Source organism: Taudactylus pleione, unplaced genomic scaffold, assembly GCF_031769625.1.
Source record: "Taudactylus pleione unplaced genomic scaffold, aTauple2 ptg000451l, whole genome shotgun sequence".
NCBI lineage: Eukaryota > Metazoa > Chordata > Amphibia > Anura > Myobatrachidae > Taudactylus > Taudactylus pleione.
This window is the reverse complement of record NW_028284853.1, coordinates 6,296,862-6,317,452: the sequence shown is the minus strand read 5'-3', so window position 1 is coordinate 6,317,452 and position 20,591 is coordinate 6,296,862. Positions and strand designations below refer to the sequence as shown.

At 43.9% G+C, this 20,591-nt stretch overlaps 1 protein-coding gene across 1 annotated transcript in view; it reads left to right on the top strand.

Moving 5' to 3' along the window:
- Positions 1-20,591, top strand: part of IFT38 (intraflagellar transport 38) — a 257,847-nt gene that overhangs the window by 217,457 nt on the left and 19,799 nt on the right. The window contains exons 7-8 of the mRNA XM_088448183.1: positions 3,970-4,103; positions 4,413-4,554. Of these exons, the coding sequence (XP_088304309.1) occupies positions 3,970-4,103; positions 4,413-4,554 (276 nt within the window). The remainder of the gene's footprint in view (positions 1-3,969; positions 4,104-4,412; positions 4,555-20,591) is intronic.

Sequence of the window (20,591 nt, the reverse complement as noted above, 5' to 3'; positions counted from 1 at the left end):
GGCCGCATTGGACCCCACCAAGATCGCTCGGGGTACATTAAATTTTAGATATATCCAGGAACTTGCTAAATTAATAGATAATATCACCGAGATGTACGATGACACATTCAGGTATACAGGGAGAGAATTGCAAGCGTACAAGAAAGAACTGGTGCAACACAGGCTAGTGTTCAATTATTTAACTGCTGTTACTGGAGGGTATTGCGTAACATTGGCCACCCAATTTGGAGTAAAATGTTGCCCCTATGTCACCAATGATACCAGCGACCCTAAGGAGGTGATAGACCGGAAGATGGATGAAATTCTGCAGCTAAAGTGGGAATTTCGCAAGAACCATAACGCTTCAGTGGCTAAAGTAGGGGAAAAGATAGAAGGATGGGTGTCATGGCTGAACCCAGTGAAATGGTTCTCAGGTCTAGGGGAATGGGTCCAGGAAGTGATCGCCAGCATAGGCAAATTCTTAATCCTTATACTGATTGTCATCATAATAATTGGCATATGCGTCCGGTGTGTTCCTATTGTGTTGAAGTGTGGAAAATGTAAAAATAGAGTGAAACGAAAGAGTGAAACTATGATGGTGGTCAGTAATGACAATATGTATACCGAGGTAAATATAGAACTGCATTACAACCCTGAACTAGGAAATACAATCGTTTGATGTATTATATTTAGACATGCATAGAATGTATTATTGAAATGTTATTCATAGAACACCTCAGATAATGTAAAGTCTCAATTCCCCTTCAAGACTGCTATTATAAGACTGGTGCATTCCCACACCTTTCACATGATCTTCCAAGATCCACGGTGTGCGTATAATAGTAGTTTTATGTCCCCACCCAGAGACACATTATTGATGGATTAAGAACCACCTAGTTCCATCCCATAATAACACCAAATAATATGTAAATGTAAGCCTAAATTAAATTCTCATAGCAGATTGTGATACCATGTTGTTTGCTATCAAAGGGTGGACTGTCGAAGCTGAATAATTGGCTGAGACAAGTTCAGTTTAAAATTTAATCGCGACGACGCCATCTTGCGAATGGCCGCAAGACGCCATCTTGAAAATGAGATCGCAAGATGCCATTTTGCGAATGGCCGCCTAAGCGCCATTTTAGATAAACTCACATTTTAGTACATGTGGCGATAATACTAATAGCACAATGCGTTTGCATCTTTCAGCATTTCTCATACTCACATTAATACACACAATTGCGCTGTTAACTAGTCGCATATTAGCGAATGCATAGGACTTTGTATGAAACCGCTGTTTTATTAACTTTGTGCGCACGCATCTGCCCCAAGTTAACTAGCGACCTTATATCAAACCCTGAATACCCACACATTACATATTCACACATAAGGTTCAATACGCTTTAAAGTGTATGATTTAAATTGGTTCAGTTAGTTTAAATGCTGAGAAATAAAGATATTTGATAACTAAGGTATTATACATGCTAAACAAGTCGTGTTTGGAGTTGTACTGATGCGTACTCTTGTTACAGTATTCCGGTGTTATCGGTGGGGAGATCGCATCATGCATTCTCGAGTTATGGATCGCAGAGCCTACAAGCAACAAAATGTATATTTTAGCAACAACTGTTAGGATGTTGCAGGGGGCGTGAAGAGGAAGATCCCCAGCTGTTAGAGGCAGGGAGAGTCTATTTGAACTAGCCTGTTAAATGTGCTGTAACAGATGCTTCTCCCCTGGGAACCAATGACACCAGCAACAAACTGCCCTATTGTCCTGTTTATTCTGGGGGGGTATAAACATGTGTGCACGAACGCTGGTTCTCAGTGTTCGTGCTGAACGCTGTATGACTAGGGGCTCTTGCTGATGCCTATCTCCGGGTCGGGAAGCGCCTGCGTATGTATACTGTACTTGGGTCTGTATAATTTCCTTTTGCGCCTAAATTGTGTCTTGATCAATTGCGTGTAACTGTCTGAACTTTTACCTGAATAACACTTGTGCTTTGGAACCACAGATTCCACGTCTAAGTCTTTATTTATGGTATGACTGCGTATGCAAATTAGCGTCATCCTTAGAGGTTTATAGGAAGGGTTTTAGAAGGTACAGGCAAGGGTATATAGAGGTTCATTTTAATATTGTCAGTAGATACATAGAATGAGGGTGGAGCTGTGTGAGGGAATGGAGAGGGTAGACTGGGTGGATACATAGAATGAGGGGGAGCTGTGTGAGGGAATGGAGAGTACAGCCTGGGTGGATACATGGAATGAGGGAATGGAGATGATGGACTGGGTAGATACATAGAATGAGGGTGGAGCTGTGTGAGTGAATGGAGATGATGGACTGGGTAGATACATAGAATGTGGGTGGAGTTGTGTGAGAGAATGGAGAGGATAGACTGTGTAGATACATAGAATGAGGGTGGAGCTGTGTGAGGGAATGGAGAGCATAGACTGGGTAGATACATAGAGTGATGAGGAGCTGTGTGAGGGAATGGTGAGGATAGACTGGGTAGATACATAGAATGAGGGTGGAGCTGTGTGAGGGAATGGAGAGGATAGACTGGGTAGATATATAGAATGAGGGTGGAGCTGTGTGAGGGAATGGAGAGCATAGACTGGGCAGATACATAGAATGAGGGGGAGCTGTGTGAGGGAATGGATAGGATATACTGGGTGGGATACATTTCTTTACTAAACTGCAGGTTTTTATAAGTGGAGATGTTGCCCATAGAAACCAATCAGATTCTACTTATCAATTATCTAGCACCTTCTAGAAAATAATAGCTAGAATCTGATTTGTTGCTATGGGCAACATCTCCACTTCTAAAAGCCTGCACTAAAAAAACTGTGTGAATGAATTCTTGAGTATGGATTGTGGGTGACTACAATAAAGTATAAGTGAGTGTGAATGTTGGAAACTGACTTCAGGTCAGGACATCTAGGGAGAGGTCCCGAAAAAGCTGTTTGCGTAATTCACTTTTACAGAAAGCAGTGGGTGTTACTTGTCAATCAGGGACAGGAAAAAGTCCTTATTTTAATGTCAGCATTATAATTATGTAATTTTTTCTAAAGTAAAATTTGCTTAATAAAGTCTTTTCATTTGTATGTATTTTTTTCTAAAAAGCAGAAAAATGGGTTTAATAATGTGGAACATGTACCGTGAATGTGTAGTGCTGAATGGAAATGGGTTTGAACTTGCAGATGGGAGTCACAAATAATTTTTCTCAATATTTTTCAAACCTATATGTAGGTCGCAATAGTGACATTTGAATGTACCCCAAAGTACGCGAAACACTTTAAATTGCTGAAATACAATTGCTGGATATAATTTTATCTACAATAAAGAAGTTGTAATAATCAACCTATGGCCACTAACACTCTTGGCCACTGCTACTTTATTTGCAACTCTTTTTGGGGTTCAAGAGGATTTACCCACTCTTTCATGAACTTCATATGATTTGCACACTGCTCAATTAACTGGAGACATTGGCACAATGCCCGCGACTTGCCATTTACAATTGAATTGTGTTGAATTTTCGTGTGAAAAGTGTCCCGCAATATGCGCAAATGATTACTTGGGACAGTACAGAACTGGCAGCTAAATTGCCCCAGGCAGTTGTATTAAACTGGACGGCAATTTTATATGTGCGCAAAAAATAATGTTAATGTTGCCTGTTCTATTGTTGAGATCTAATTGGTGCTCTAATTAATAATAATAATTTAGAAAACATTCATCTTTTCTTTTTTCTCCCTGCGTGTACATCCCCATGATAGAATGCAATCATGTAATTAGTGGCACAAAGCATCTACATGTATGTACATCAAAGTACAGAATAGTGTTGTGCAGACAATTGCGTAGAAAAATGAGCTGAGTCCTTTTTTATTTTTTTCAGTTGACCGCGTATAAATCTAATTAAAAACATGTTAGCCAGAAGCACATTAATGTTATGGAGTTTTTTATAGTGTCACCTCTCAGCCGCCCTTTGCTCGTTTCAGGAACAGTGTCAGAAGATGAGAGAATTCCTGACTAATGGAGCTTCTGATGAGGTGAATCTGGACTCCAAAATTGAGAGGCGCAGAAAGGAACTGGAGAGAAATCGAGCGAGACTTCAGACTCTCCAGAGCGTGAGGTGAATATATCTTCCTGCATTTTCCGCTAGTCCTAAACACATTCATTTCTTGCTATACACAACTACAGTCCTCTCCATCAACTGGGCGTAATAATAATTTATGCAAAGCAAGGCTATCTAGTGTCTATTGTCGTTGTAGGTCTTGCTCGGACCATTTACAGGTTTACAGAGTCATTCTAGTAGTCCCTGAGGCCTACACACCGCACTGGGAAAGTCGTTCTTGTACAGGGCTCACCCCACAGATGTCCTAACCGTTACCTGTATAGCACTTTGTAGCAAGTGTAATTATACACCCACATCTCTTTACAGACCAGCTTTCATGGATGAATATGAGAAGCTGGAGGAGGAGCTTCAGAAGCAATATGAGATTTACGTGGACAAGTATCGCAATCTCTGCTACCTGGAACAGCAGTTGGAGGACCATCATCGGGTGGAGCAGGAAAGGTTTGAGGTAAGACAGAATGGCCTCATTGTAACAGTGACATTTCACACTGGTAATCTTGCACAGGTACCGTTTTTATTGCCTTTTATAATATTCTAGACATGGGGACAAAACAAGTGGCAAATACTAAATAAAACATCAACATTTAAAAAGGGCTCACACAGCTCTTGTGTGCAAGTAATGCAAGACCATATTCGGTGAAAGTACATGAGTTTGATGAAATACAATGTTGGAGAATGGTTTCATCTGCAAAAGGTGGTATTACAGAGGAGCATGTGATTACAATGGGAGTCACTACAATACAAAACATTGTCTACCCAAGCAGTGTCTAGTAGAGTCTCCATCCACATCTCCTGTCATATAAAGATGAATAATTTTGGGGTGATTTGGTGTGACGTTTTTGGTGTCCATCGTATTGCCAGCTATTGAATTGACCCCACTGAGTCTTGGTTCATTTTCACCAAATGCATTAGATGCTCGAGATAACCTAATATGCGTAAGCTGGGGGGTCTAACAAGGGAACAGAAGCGTAAAATAATGAAAGAAGCAGGCACTTGTATGTACCAAATGTTATGTATCAAATAGGACAGCACTCAGCTGCTGTACTTACATGTCAGGAAAAGAAGAGCGCTGCTATTGAGTTGCTGGATGTATAAAAAGCAGCATAAACCTGTGATCACATGCAATTAGGTTAGTACTTACATCATTTTCGTGAGTAATATGCTCAACGTTGTATAATAAAGGGTCGGAGTAGGGATTAGTAGCTCCGTAAATTCAATTCACAGTTACAAACTGTAGCTGGATCTCATGGGTGGTAAAATCTCAATGTTTAGAACTGTACTGTACAATTGTTCCCAGATGCAGATAATTTAATAATCTACAGTCCAACTATTCAGCCTAGTGTATTGTGTATGATTGTGTATCACAGCAATATTGTGGTCCTTTATTGATCATGGGGTTTTCATTTATCCATATAGCATAACCCATATTAATTAGATAGATATAAATTGTATAGCAAGCATCAACAGCCCAGTATTGTTAGTAGAAATCACAGCTGAAATAATAGCAAATCAACTGATGATTTGTGCTGTATTTATATGTAGATCTAGCAGAGCAGCCTAACGATGGTAATAAGCAAAGGCTCAGAAGCCGCAATCAGCCACTTCCCCAGACAGACCAGCGTGTTTTCCTTCCATATCTCTCTCTCTCCAAAGGAGAGACAATGACTCACAGCCTGCTGTAAATGGTATAGTCCAATCGCCTGTGCTGGAAATACTTATTGGAGCCTGATTGTGTCAGAGGGTCTCTGCAGGTGACTACAGTGACTGACTGTAATAGGCTTATTGCTCCTGGAGCCCGGGTGACTTAAAACGTACCAAAATATCAGCCTATTTATATATAGTTAAAGACAATTAGTTATGCTACAGTTTAATAAAAAAAAAACAATAAAACAAAATATTTGTGTGTGTGTGTGAATTATACTATACTGTAATCTATAAATGTCTGCATCCAATTGGTGCAATCTCTTTATTCTAAAATGACAGACTACACAGGTCTATTGGAAATGTACAGATAAAAGGGACCCTATTGCCAAATATGATGAAAACGTAGAATATATAAAACAATACACTCGTAAGTGAGCATGGACCCTCTCCCGTGAATCACAGGCCCAGGGCGAAGTGTGAATGGACCCTCTCCCGTGAATCACAGGCCCAGGGCCCTGCTATGCTGAGTCGGCAATGTGCATTTACAAGGAAGGAGTAGATATGCTGCCGAACCGGCTTCTCTTACACAGATGTGCAATGTCTGTGCAGCTGGCGGTAGCAAGCTCATGTAGGCCCATTCAGCCGGCTGGGCTGGATGCACCTAAAGGTCTAGGTGAAAGCTGTGTACACTAAAGCTGTGTACACTACCCAAACTCCTCACTGCTGACGTGCGTTCCCAGATGCGTGTCATTGAAAGTCTTTTACATGGAGACTACACCTAGCATTACATGAGGGTGGCGCTTTAATGGTGGCTGGTATGACTTGGAAGCGCTTTGGGCCTGATTCAAAACTATTTCCATGCCTTGCAGTGCAGCATATAGTTTGTCCCAGATACACAGTTACTTGCTTTTTTTTATTTGCTCCCAACTCAGAATCAGCTCCAACTGTATACGTGCATTGTTATCTATACTGACGCCAAAACAAAGAAACAAACCTACAGAACAATATATGGACCTTGCCCTACGGTTCAGGACTCTTACGTAGGGGGGATTTACATTTTCGTGTCCCGCTTTAGCTACATATTTTCCCTGAAGCCCTATACCCAGCTGGTACTTTAGTTGCCTGTGAGTGTTTACAGGGTGTAAATATCAGCTGTAGCTGTGCTCCTCTGTGTTTCCTCTCCTCCAATCAGCTTTTGAGCTTCTATCTGTGTAAGAGAAGCCGGTTCGGCAGCATATCTACTCCTTCCTTGTAAAAGCACATTGCCGACTCAGCATAGCAGGGCCCTGGGCCTGTGATTCACGGGAGAGGGTCCATGCACATTTCCAAGTGTATTGTTTTATATATTCTACGTTTTCATCATATTTAGCAATAGGGTCCCTTTTATCTGTACATTTCCAATAGACCTGTGTAGTCTGTCATTTTAGAACAAAGAGATGGCACCAATTGGATGGAGACATTTATAGATTCCAGTATAGTATCATTCACAAACACATTTTTGGGGTTATTGTTTTTTTCTATTAAACTGTAGCATAACTAATTGTCTTTAACTATATATAAATAGGCTGATATTTTGGTACGTTTTAAGTCCTTTTTTGGTTTTATTGTAGCCATAGCTCTGAATAAGCGTAGATGAGATCCCGCACTGCTAGTTTCCCATCAGCCATCTTTTGATCTGTCACTTATTCCGCGGTGTGGATGCATTATTCTACAGATAATATTCTATTACCCCAAACACTCCTCTCCTTGTCACTAGAGTGCACTGTTTGTACACGCTCCCAGTATGAGGCTGTCACTCCTGTGAAGTCGTCAGTCACACTGTTAGGCATACAAAATCTAGTTTTCTCCCTCCATCGAACTGACAAAGCTTTTAATAATTAAATCCAATAAATATAATTGATTTGGTTTCAAGAAATCTAATTAAGCCGTTTCTTATTTATATAAGTATGTAATTGCTTTATATAATGATTTCCTTGCTTTCTGCAATGGTTGGAATAAGGGCACTTGATTTAAGGATAGTCATTCTCGCATGTGCAAGTCATAGAATTACTTAATTCTTTCTCAAGACAACCGTCACAAGTATCGCATGCTCTCCCCACATACCAAGAGCCCTTTGCAAGTGGCGAATCTGAAATGAATAGAAAAACCTAACATAAAACATATACAATTCTGCTGATCATGTTCTTTTAAGTTTAAAGTTCACTTTTAAGACATTATAAGTAGGGATGTGCAGGCTCAGATTAGTTCGGATTTTACCGCCAAAAATCGGGTCTCAGAAAGAGTGAAAACGCCATCTTTCATGGGAAAAATGTCTGTCCATGAAAGATGACATTTTGCCTCTTTCTGAGACCCGACTTTTGGCGGGAAAATCAGAACTAATCCGAGCCTGCACATCCCTAATTATAAGTAACTAGCCCAGTGTTGCCTGGGTTTCTCTCTCGCTCTGTACTCTGTATAAACCATTCACAAAGCATAGTTTACACAAGGTCTACAGTTAGCGGTGGAACAGTCGTGTTACCTTCCATTACGACCGGACTTTCTGCGTCAGTGTCTGGATATAACATCCAAGTTCTCGATTTCTCAAGTTGACAGCCTTGCTACTGAGCCGTGATATTTTAAACGTCAGGTAGTATAATTACAATTGGGAGGTTTGTCAAAGCCACTGATGATCGGTGGCTTTGACCGATAGTTTTAAAGCGGCAACATTAATAAATGCTAAACCAGTCTGGTTCAGCATTTATTTCTGTTGCCGCTTTAAAACTTATCGGTCAAAGCAGTCTTGATAAACTGGCCAATTATAAATGTGCCCACAGGTCTTTTCAGAAAAGCTTATTTTGACTCTGCAAAGGGCTAGCAAACAGTTCTCACCCCAAAGATATAGAGTTGGGACAGTTTAATTTTTTTTTTTAATTTTTGGCATTGACATTAAAGAAAAATAACAATTGGATGCATACAAAATATTATACAGCCAGATATACAAATATATCGGAGTCCACACATATTTAGAGTTTGGGAGAGTTTTATGATGAACATGGCACCAAACAATCCTTCTGTTATGATTATTTAGCATTTTCCTGTGGGTAGACAAGATGACAGTAAAGCAGTTAATACACTTAAAGTACAAATTGCGGCCCTTGGAGCATGGCTTCATTATCTGTTAGCCGTGAATTGATACATAGTAAGATTTGTTCAAGCAGCAAAGGCAATAAGCCCATCTACTGCCAACATATGGCACTTAGGACTTAAATCCAGATTTAATATTCTTACAGGTCCACCCTTTGGGTCTACGAGGAGATCCCTTTAAAACACCTTAAGGCAGAGTTTCTGGTCACCCTTACATCAGTAATCCGAGTATAAAGCTTTAAATACTCTGGGCATAGTTGTTCTTTATTACATTCGAAGATAAATTTGTCCTATGGGCTAATCCTGCCTTTTCACCTAAATTAGTATCATGATTACACATAAATCAGGAGATTAGATTCCTTATTGTGGCCCATGCACACTTAAAAGCAAGTCACTTGTAATTGCACCCGCATCGCATGTACAGCAGTAATTGCGCTTAATCACCCGTATACCACCCATATCTGTACGCTTAGTTTCATAGCCATATTATACCCCTTTACACGGAGCTAAAACTCTGGTTATTGCGGGGTTAACCCGGGTAGCTCCTTGGTGTAAAAGGGGAGAGGGTTTGATCACCGGGACGAGTGACCCGGCAATCCAACCCAGGTTACTTGCAGGGTTTAACACGGGAATAACCCGTGAAACCCTGCAGTGTGAACGGCGCATTCCTGGTCACAATGACCTGGAGCGCGCCGCATGCCGGACGATTGGTCCGGCTTCAGTGGCGCTTGGAGATGATGTCATCGCCAAGCGTCCACTTCAACGCCGGAAAAGCCGTGTCTATGCAGACCCGATTCCGGCGTGAACAGCGCAGACTCGGGAATGTCCTGGGTCGGCGCCGGCTAAATTCTGGGTCTGATCCGGAATTTAGGTGTAAAAGTGGTATGACTTATCAGTACACACTAGTACCAGCCCAACCCTGGTGCTAGAAAGCCATCTGAAAATAGGTGTAATCATACATGTGCACACCTCTGCGCAGCCCATCCGCAAAACTGACTTGTGTTTAACTCCGTAACAACTCCCTTGGTTCTAAGGGCAAAGTGTACGAAGGGCATCCAGTAGTGGAAAATGGCTCCCAGCAGGCAAACATCTTGATCGTATTTCATATCGGGTTATTTAGGAGGTATGCCTAATTGTACATAGCTGTTTAAGCAATGAAAGGGAAATATTATGACATTGTCATCCGCCTTGTAGTTGGTGATCCTGCAGTGTGTGCAGCTGCATATCAATGCCTCATACTCCATGGAATTGTATTATGATTCTACAGCATATTTGAATGTAACCCATTGCCCTGTAATAGATGAATGGCACAGTCTTATGTAATGATCTGTAGGACTATTTCATGCAGAAATAATTAGAAATTGGAGGGCTCTTACATTTGTTACTAGAATCTATCATTGTAATACAAACATTTTGTGGAGGTACCGGACTGAGGGCCTGACTCAGAGCCGCTCGTAAGCGGCCGCTCATTCGCTCCGAGCGATGTTTGCACATCTGCGCATGCGTATGGGTCGTAATGCGCATGCGCCAACCAGTCAGTGCGGTCGGAAAACGTGTGTTCGCAAAATTGCGAGTGCCTGCTAATTTGAGTGACAGGATGAGGCGTTTGTGGGTGGTAACAGGGGAAGGTGCTTGAAAACGGGGAGTGGAGATCCGAACGCAGGCGTGCCAAACGGTCAAAACGGGCGTTTTAAGGGTGTGCATAATTAACAAAGCAGCGTCATCGACCACGTCACTTGGTTGTCTCTTAGCCTGAACTGTTCGCATGATTGCGGTAGGAAAATCCAACCACAAGCATTGCGAGCAGTTCAGACGCCTTTCGATGTACTCGATTAATCTAATAAATAGCGGAGATGACGTAGGATGCGAGCGGCCAGGGGGCGTCTTTTCAAAATAGCGAGCGCATGTTTCGTTCGCTCGCTCAGACATAGAGGCGTCAACAGACCGCAAAGAGCGAGCGTTCAATTTAAATAGCCGGCCCCTTTTTCTGAACGAGCGAGCGCAAATAGCGTCCGGCTCTGAATCAGGCCCTGAATCTTTATAGAAAATAAGGTGCTTTGCTGTTATTGGTTCTTCCATTTATTGCTATTTTTTTATTTTTGTATGATTTTTATTTTTTCATCACTCCATGGGCAATTCAATTGGGCGCGAGGTCTAGCGAGGTAAAAACCTTGCGCTCCATGCGCCCAATTTTGGATTACCGCGGGTATGCGCGCTCCCGATACCCGCGGAATCCAATTAATAAAAAGTGGTTGCAGGGTTTCCAGGGCTGAAAACCCAACGCCCCTTTAAAAAAAAAAAATTACACTTACCTGCCTGGGGGTCTCCAGTGGTCTCTGCGGCTCCTGGTGGCCTCCTCTCCATCTCCTCACTGGGGAGGGGGCTGTTGGGAGGCTCCAGGTGTTGCAGAGAGGCACAGGGGCTGCTGGGAGATGTAGTTCTCCCAGCGCCCTTTACGGGGGGTGGGCATACTTACACTGGGGGGAGGGAACACTCCGGGCGTCACACACACACACTCACACACACTCACACACTGACATACTCACCGCTGCTGCAGGAGACTGGATCCCGACGCTGGATGCAGATGACAGCAATTTGGAAGGTATTACTGACTACTTAAGCTAATTGAAAACTTCCAATTGCTTAACTAGTCATTAGTAGGGGTGCTGCCGGGGTCCCAGACCATTTTCCGAGCATTTATCCTAAAATTGGGGACTTTAGGAAAAATTGGTTGTGCTCTGGAGGTGTGCAAAAAAATACCTACCGGCGTCCCAAAAAAATCAAAAACCCCGCTCCTAATTGAATAGCAAAAATACAGCACCTGCAGGAAAACCCCGCAGGTGTGGGATTTTTACTATTCTCGCCCCCAATTTCATATGCCCCTAGGTGTCAATAACATCTTCCTAACAAAACTGTAACATTTTGGTTTGTAGCACTTAAATTTGTGTTTAACGGAATACTAGTAGCGCTTAGTACTATATATCTGCAGAGTTCAATTGAGGGATTGCACTAAGGATGGCTTATACCCCTTTTACACCAGAGCTAAAACCCGGGTCATTGCAGAGTTAACCCAGGTAGCTCCTTGGTGTAAAAGGGTACAGGGTTGGATTCCCGGGTGGAGTGACCCGGCAATCTGCAATGACCTGGAAGAGCTGGGTCACTGCAGACCCGGCTCTGGTGTGAACGGCGCCGACTCAGGAATATCCTGGGTCAGCGCTGACAAAATTCCGGATCTGATCCGGTTTGGAACCCTGTTCCAACCTCCGGGTCAGATCCGGAATTTAGGTATAAAAGCAGTATTAGAAAGGATCATTCTCCTCGAATTTCGTCCACCCCAGAAAAACGCCTAGGTAGGACTTGGGGAGGTGTCTTGAACTACAGGAAAGCAATCATTAATAGCAAGGTACTGCAGTTGTTACCAGCAAAGTGCTGCAATCGTTAGCAGCCAAGTACCGCAATCGTTAGCAGCCAAGTACCGCAATCGTTAGCAGCCAAGTACCGCAATCGTTAGCAGCAAAGTACCGCAATCGTTAGCAGCAAAGTACCGCAATCGTTACCAGTATAGTACCAACTTACCCTTAAAACAGCTAAGGGGCGGAGCTAGGTGGCACAAAGGGTCACCATTTCTTGCCCAGGAAAGCAGCAGAGATCATTATCTGCGTTTAAAAAAAAGGACAATAACAAGTCGTCTCTTTTTTAGCAAAGTACAGAAAATAATTTATCCCTCTTCAGAAGGGGGGGGGGGGGCAGAAATTTACACACAGGCCTACTCATGGCATAAAATGTCCCTGGCACAACCTCTGCAGCTCTGCTAATGAGACTGTAGCTGTTCCACTGGATCAGTCACCGTTTAAACAATCATTTACCTTGTAAAATCTTGTGTACATGGAATAACTATTTACCTAATTTATATAGCTACAAAGCACCCAGTCACTGGTCAGATGAGTCCCAAAGCCCTGGCTCAGGCACTGGATAAGCTGCCCTCACCCCCTCATCTGCTCGTATTGATCTCTTAGGAAGATGCAATCCGCTTCCCTATTTATATTTCTAGTTTCTCCTGCTCCTTTTGATGAATGGCTTGTCTAGTGTTCATTGCTGAAATTATAGTGTTTACTGGGACAAACCTATTGCTTTCTGTAACAGCTCTGCTAGAAAACATAACGAATAGAAATGATTATGTCAGCTTAGAATCAATACGCGTGCAGGTATCCTTTCATCTTTTCCTGAAGATAGGATCTGTGCATGGCTTTAGTGTTGGCGAGAATAGATCTTGAGTGCGGGTGTAATTATCTCTTATCTGTAAATCAAATGCAGTTTTCACCCCAGCGAAATCATTCTATCTTTTATAAATATGATGCGTGGGCTGTATATCGCTAAAGCTAAGAAGCCACTAACTCAATCAGTGATTTGTTTACACTCACTGAGAAATTGAACCCTCCAACTTTATAGATATGAGCACAGCCGCCGCTGCTTGGGGGGAGAAAGGGGGGCGTGGCCACTGGAGGTGGTGTTGCTACGGGATGTAGTTATAATCCCAACAGACGGGATGCTGACACCTGTCAGAAACCCGGCGCCGGTGTTCCAACCGCTGGTATCCTGACTGTAAGTACCTGTGGTTAGGGGGAGGGTTATGGTTTGTCACGAGGGGGGGGGGGGGTAGGGTTAGGCACTAAGGGCATCCTAACTTTGCCAGGATGCCGGTGTTGGGATTCTGACAGCCGGGATACCGAGCGCCGACATCCCATACCCAACCCGTTGCTACGCCTGTCCTAGTGTACATTCCTGTATGCTTCATGGCAAAGTTCTGGGTGGGGGGGAAGCCTGTGTTGATTACAGGTGTATTTATGCTTTTGTCCAACTCTGCATATCCTGCATTTCCATCAATACCCCCTTTCTAAAGTTTGACTGCGTAAGAATGACCCGTTTCAGCCCAATTAGACCCCTGTTCTGTGGTCTCAAATGTGAGATGAGCTTGATATGCCTATAACTGCGTAATCCGTTCTTGTGTACGCTCGTTTCCGGAACAGTGTGAAAACGCACGCGACACGCCATGCAAACACACGTAGGTTCATCTCAGCCCCATAGACTCCTTTATGTGTTTATTATGTGTACGCAGCATGAATAGTTGATGGGGTAATCGCACAGGAAACAAGTGTAAGCGCATCAGTTGCCCTTTTATAACCGCTTGCACATGATGGCTGCTGTCTCACTGATTGACGCGATGTTCTTAGTACACCCATCAGGGAGTGGGGAAACATCTGAGCAGAGTACAAGACTCGCACATAAAAGAACGGCAGGTGACTTGTTCCTGGGAACGATGCCCGCTGAAGCCTTCTTATATTTAGAGCAATGTAGAAAGAAAATAATAAAACCCCTATAAAGAGAAAGTTCTAAATAGGAAGGAATACACTGTAAAGAAAGAAAGAGGTTTGATTGTACATAAAGATGAACTATATCACAACCCATCTACTTCCGCAGAGCAGACGGTAAGAGAGAGCTAGAGACGAGGTCCCCTGGTAGACTGGAAAGAAAATACCTAATTTAAGATTTGCGAATGATCTATATCTGCAAATAACCAGAAAAGCCAGATCTTTGCTGCATTGTTGTAAGAGTCTATGTAAGTCGCCTGTTATTATCAAGGTGCTTATTCAATTTGGTTCTATCATTAATCAGCAAGAGTACTAACACTGTAACATACGTTGCTGGAGGCGATAAAACATAATTCATAATTAAAGTGATAAGAATGGCCTATAATAACCAGCAAGATTACAGTATTACAGCGCCGTGTCTGGCACACATACTATATGTAACATGGTATATACACATATAGGACATGGCTGATATACCATTATTGAGCAGATACAGAGAAACAGACATCTAAGCAAAATCACATCTTCTGCAGTGCAATCCTGCATAACCTGGCTAACAGATACAGCATAAATAGCAGGATACTGTTTATCCAAAAACATCTGAATAGCCTGAGTACAATCTGCATCCATGGGAAAACAGCCTTGGAAATAACTTCATTATAATCTTGCCTCATCTGTATATATTTACAATATACTGTATACACAAATATATGATGCATGTGTATATAGTCAGTAGATGACCATTACCATTGAGTGGAAGTAGTGTTCATTCTAGCACCCTGGGGTGTCGCTTTTTGCTCTGGTGCTTCTAGCACACTCAGCGGATGCAAGAAACAGCTGAGGTACAGACTAGAGCAGTCCTGGCCAACCTGTGGCTCTCTAGCTGTTGTGAAACTATAAGTCCCATCATTCCCTGCTACTTTAGTATTTCCTAACAGCAAAACTGTGACAAGGCATGCTGGGACTTGTAGTTTCTCAACAGCTGGAGAGCCACAGGTTGGCCTGGCCTGGACTAGAGTGTGCTAGAAGCACCAGAGCAGAGAGCGGCAGGCAGGAAGGGGGAACTGCACAGCTTATGACAGGTGCAGGGTGCTAGAATGAACACTAGGGAAGCACAAGAAGTTGTCTTTTTGGTTTAGTGATCCATTAAATCAGTAGTATTCAACAAGCGGCCCTTCTGCTGCTGTGGAACTGCTCATCCCAGCATGCCTTGCCACAGTTTTAGCATGCCCTAATAGTAAAAGTACAGCAGGGCATTCTGGGTTGTGTAGTTCCACAGCAGCGGGAGGGACGCATGTTGAATACCCTTACCAGACAGATGGTAAAAAAAATAAAAATATTTATTTTGTAAATTTGTTTTATTGGAGTTTTCACATAATAAAGTACAAACACGTCATACAGTCAAATGGGACAGTTCAAAGTAATCTGTCATCAAGAGCCAACAACAAGTGGTGACTGTCAATGTCACAATAGAAGTAACCATCACCGTAAATAAAGCAGCATACGACATAACAAATAAAGCAATGCAAAACATAAATCAGTCCCATCGGGAGCAGACATAATGGGCGGAATTCAATTGTTATGCCCCTGTACGCGCCCAACAGGAGCTATTCAATTGTTCCTCCTGTCGGGCGCACTCAGCTGCCGGCACACCATTTCAGCTCGCAGCCCCAGCGGGGTGCCAGCTGAAATGGGCGAAAAGTGACACGTTTGGGCACCCGAACGTCACTATTAGCGGTCGCGCCCAGCACTTTGGTCAGGGGTAGCTGCTTTACACGGCTAAACCCGACCACTGTGGGCGCGATCAGCGCGAAGAACTGCAACAATTGAATAGCGCCCCGCCATCTCCCGTAACTTTAGACGGGAGATCGGGCGCGCTATAACAATCGAATATGCCCAATGAACAAGAACGCTGAGTGAACTGTTGTGGTTGACCTATTATGTAATAAGTCAACGAAGACTGACGTTAACTGGTGGTGGGGGGGTGTTTGAAGATAGACAAAGGGAAGGCGCATAATGATTAGTGAGAAAGTTTAAAAGAAAAAGTGGGAAGGGAGGGAGAGGTCGGCTTATGAAATACCAAACTCCTCTTCTCAAGTTGCCTACACACTTGTACACGATTTGGCCGATTCCAATGCATCGTGACGACAAATTGTGTAAAATATGCCCATATCGGGAGTGTCCACTCACGATCACGATGCCAATGCGCGTCCCCGCAGGTCGTACATCGCATCTTCCGATCTGCCGTGCTGCAGGGCAAATCTGCCAATCTCAGTCACGATGCAGTGGAATAGTTAGGAGGCACGATAGATCGTTTGTCACATTGGACAGTTTTTAACACCAAATCGTGCCCGCGACTGCCGGGGAGCTGCTGAGTTCAAGGAGAAATCGAACACAATTTCGGATCGTGAGCACATCGCCAAGTGTGTAGGCACCTTAAGACTGCATTAGCCAAATTGTAAAATGGGATAAAGAAGCTGTGGGAGGAAGTATATGAGTCCAAAAACTATTTCTTAATAGGGAAGAAGAGAAATAAGCTCTTGGAATTGTTATTACAATGTAACGTTTCCATATAGAGTAATTCTGTGCGTTCACGTTATTATGTCCAAATAACCTACTTTAAAGTTAATTACTAGTGCGGCAGACTGACCATTTATCTTAGAAGAACACAAGCTGTACAGATGATCTCTCTGACTGCTGTAGACGGACGTCCACTGGCTAACGGAGTTGTCACCAAGGAGACTCAACCAGTGCTAGTCCGCATTGGAGCACTCCATTTTGAGTATCTAAAATTTATCGTGATTCCTGAGGCTTCCCAAGAAGTCGTTCTAGGGTTACCCTGGTTGTGTCTGCACAATCCCAGGATAGACTGGTGCTCTATGCAAATTCTATCATGGGGAGGTGAGTGTCAGAGATCCTGTCTTCCCAAGATACGACCTATGAGGAAAACAGTCTCGTTAGTACCTCCAGCTATTCCCAAAGAGTATCAACTGTTTGCTGACGTTTTTTCTGAACAACAAGCTAATATCTTACCTCCTCACAGGGAATGGGATTGGCCCATCGAATTGCTGCCTGACAAGATGCCTCCTCGAGGTCCCACCTGTCCTCTATCCTTGCCAGAGACCAAAGCAATGTCCGAGTACATCCGGGAGAATTTAGAGAAAGGGTTAATTCGTCCCTGTACGTCTCCTGCTGGTGCTGGATTCTTTTTCGTCGGAAGAAGAATTGTGGGCTAAGACCATGTATAGATTATCGAGGCCTTAATGACATAACAGTCAAGAATCGATGCCCTCGTCCGTTGATTACAGAGCTATTCGACAGAGTCAAGGGATCCATAGTTTTTTCTAAATTAGACCTACGAGGGGCCTATAACCTTATTCGTATCGTGCGGGAGATGAGTGGAAAACCGCTTTTAATACCAGAGATGGACACTTTGAATATCTCGTGATGCCCTTCGGCTTATGCAATGCTCCTGCTGTCTTTCAAGGCTCCGTCAATGAGATTTTCCGGGATTTGTTGTATGTCTCCGTAGTCGTTTATCTGGACGATATACTGATTTTTTTCCTCCTCTCTAGAGGAGCACCATAAACATGTGAAGGAAGTGCTGTCTCATTTAAGAAAAAAACATCTCTTTTCTAAACTAGAGAAATGTGTCTGCAGTGTACCCAGCGTGCCATTCCTTGGTTATGTCATCTCCGGTTCCAGTCTGGAAATGGACCCCAACAAGGTTCAGGCAATTCTAGATTGGTCCCGACCCCAAACATTGAAAGCCATCCAGAGACTGCTCGGATTCGCCAATTACTATAGACGCTTTATTAAAGGATTTTCGTCCCTGTTGGCTCCCATCACAGCGTTGACTCGTAAAGGCGCTAATCCTTATCTATGGACTCCTGAAGCTGAGACAGCCTTCCAGCTTTCGAAACAAGCTTTTTTCACTGCTCCAGTGTTAAGACAACCAGATGTGGATAGACCTTTTCTGTTGGAAGTAGATGCATCTTCGGAGGCAGTGGGAGCAGTTCTATCTCAACGGTTTGAGGATAACCAAGTTCACCCTTGTGGCTTCTTCTCCAAGAAGTTTTCTCCTGCTGAAAAAAATTACGCTATTGGTGAACAAGAACTTTTGGCAGTTAAGCTGGCACTTAAAGAGTGGCAATACCTGTTGGAAGGAGCTAATTTCCCTTTTACTGTCTTCACCGACCATAGAAACCTCCTCGTCCTCAAAAATATCCAGTGTGTAGGTCCTCGTCTGGCCCGATGGGCAATATTCTTTGCTTGATTCCATTTTACTCTGACCTTTCGCTCTGGAGCCCTCAATTAGAAAGCAGATGCTCTGTCTAGATCATTTCCCTGTGACAACAATACTGAAACCTCGCACAGTACCCCCGTGCTGGAATTAAGGGTGTTTGTTACCACACAGCTACAGCCTCCTACTGGGAACACCTTTGTGGCCCCGGAGTTAAGGAAGCAGCTGCTGACATGGGCTCACTCCTCATGCTTCATGTCATTCTGGTACTCGAAAGACCCTGGAATTTTTGAAAAGGTCCTACTGGTGGCCCTCGATGAAGACTGACGTATTGGAGTTTGTCTCTTCATGTACCCTATGTGCCCAGCACAAATCCTCCCGTCAATCCCCAGCGGGTGAGTTGTTGCCTCTACCCTTTCCATCACGTCCATGGACACACCTCTCCATGGACTTTGTATTGGACTTACCAAGTTCAGAGGGCTACACCACCATCTGGGTTGTGGTGGATCGATTTTCGAAGATGGTCCATTACGTCCCTCTAAAGAAATTACCCACAGCTTCTGATTTAGCTCATTTGTTTGTCCAGCACACATTCCACCTGCGTGGACTCCCTTCAGAAATAGTCTCAGATCATGGCGTTCAATTTGTGGCAAAGTTTTGGAGAGCCTTATGTTCCATTCTGCAAGTAAAACTAAATTTTTCCACAGCCTACCACCCACAGAGTAATGGATCCACAGAAAGAGTCAACCAGGACCTTGAGACTTTTCTAAGAATATTCATGTCATCATCCCAAGACAATTGGTCCGAGTTACTGACCTGGGCCGAATTCGCGCACAATGTCTCATATCATTCCTCTACGAATCAAACTCCATTCCAGGTAGTTTACGGTCTTCACCCTCGAGTACCTGAATTCCGGAGCCTGCCGGCTTTTGATGTTCCAACCATAGAGGATACTGTACAGAGATTTGCGTCCATATGGGCTCGAGTGCGCACTGATTTGGAGAAGACGTCCTCTCGCTACAAACTACAAGCAGACAGGAGGCGAAGGAAGGTACCTTGCATGAAAGTTGGAGACCAGGTTTGGTTGTCCACCCGGAACCTACGCCTCATAGTCCCTTCCATGAAGTTTGACCCACGTTACATCGGACCCTTCTCCATCACAGATATCATCAATCCTGTGGTTTATCGCCTTCAGCTTCCCTCTTACTTAAGAATTCCAAACTCCTTCCACATTTCCTTACTTTAGCCATTAATCCTAAACAAGTTCCTCAAAGTTCTCCCTGTTCCCCCTCATATCCAGACTGCTAGAGGTGTGGAGTTCGAGGTCTCCGAGGTTCTGGATTCTCGTGTCCGCAGGGGTCGATTACAGTACCTTCTGGATTGGATGGATTACGGCCCGGAAGAACGCTGTTGGACTGATGCCCACGATATCCATGCTTCCGCACTCATCAGGAAATTCCATACTGTCCATCCTGAAAAACCTGGTGAGTGTCCTGAGACCATCTATAAGGGGGGGGGGGGGTACTGTCACGTCCAGGGTTTTTTGGCATGCCGGCCGGCAGATATTACCTGTGAGGACGTTATGGCGAGGGTCGTCTGGCGGTGGCGCTGGTATCTGGCGGGGTGCATTGGCTGCGCGTAGTCCTGTGCGAGCATACTGTCACTCTGGTCTGGTTAGGCCTGATGGTGCTTCCGCTCTGGCATGGGCGCCGCCATCTTGCCTTCGGTCATGTGACCTGGTCGCCCTATCCTGGTGTGTCACATGCTCTCTCTGGCCTGTCACAGTGCAGCACTGGGTATTTAAGGGAGTGCCGAGCTTCCTCTCATTGCCAGTGCAACGTGTTTCTCAGCGAGAGCTGAGAGAGAGTTCCTGTGCTCATTCACCTGTCTGTTGGGATCATTACCTAGCCTGCTTCACCCTGCCTGTTCCAGCCCCGCTGGCTCCTGCCTCCTGCCTCCTCCTTTGCCTCTCCCTTGCCTGAGTACCTGTGTCAGCTGTTACCTTGCCTCCACTTGCAGTTTCCCTGGATATTATTTCCCAGCCTGCAATTCACTTCAGCCTGCCATTCACTTCAGCCTGCCATTCACTTCAGCCTGCCATTCACT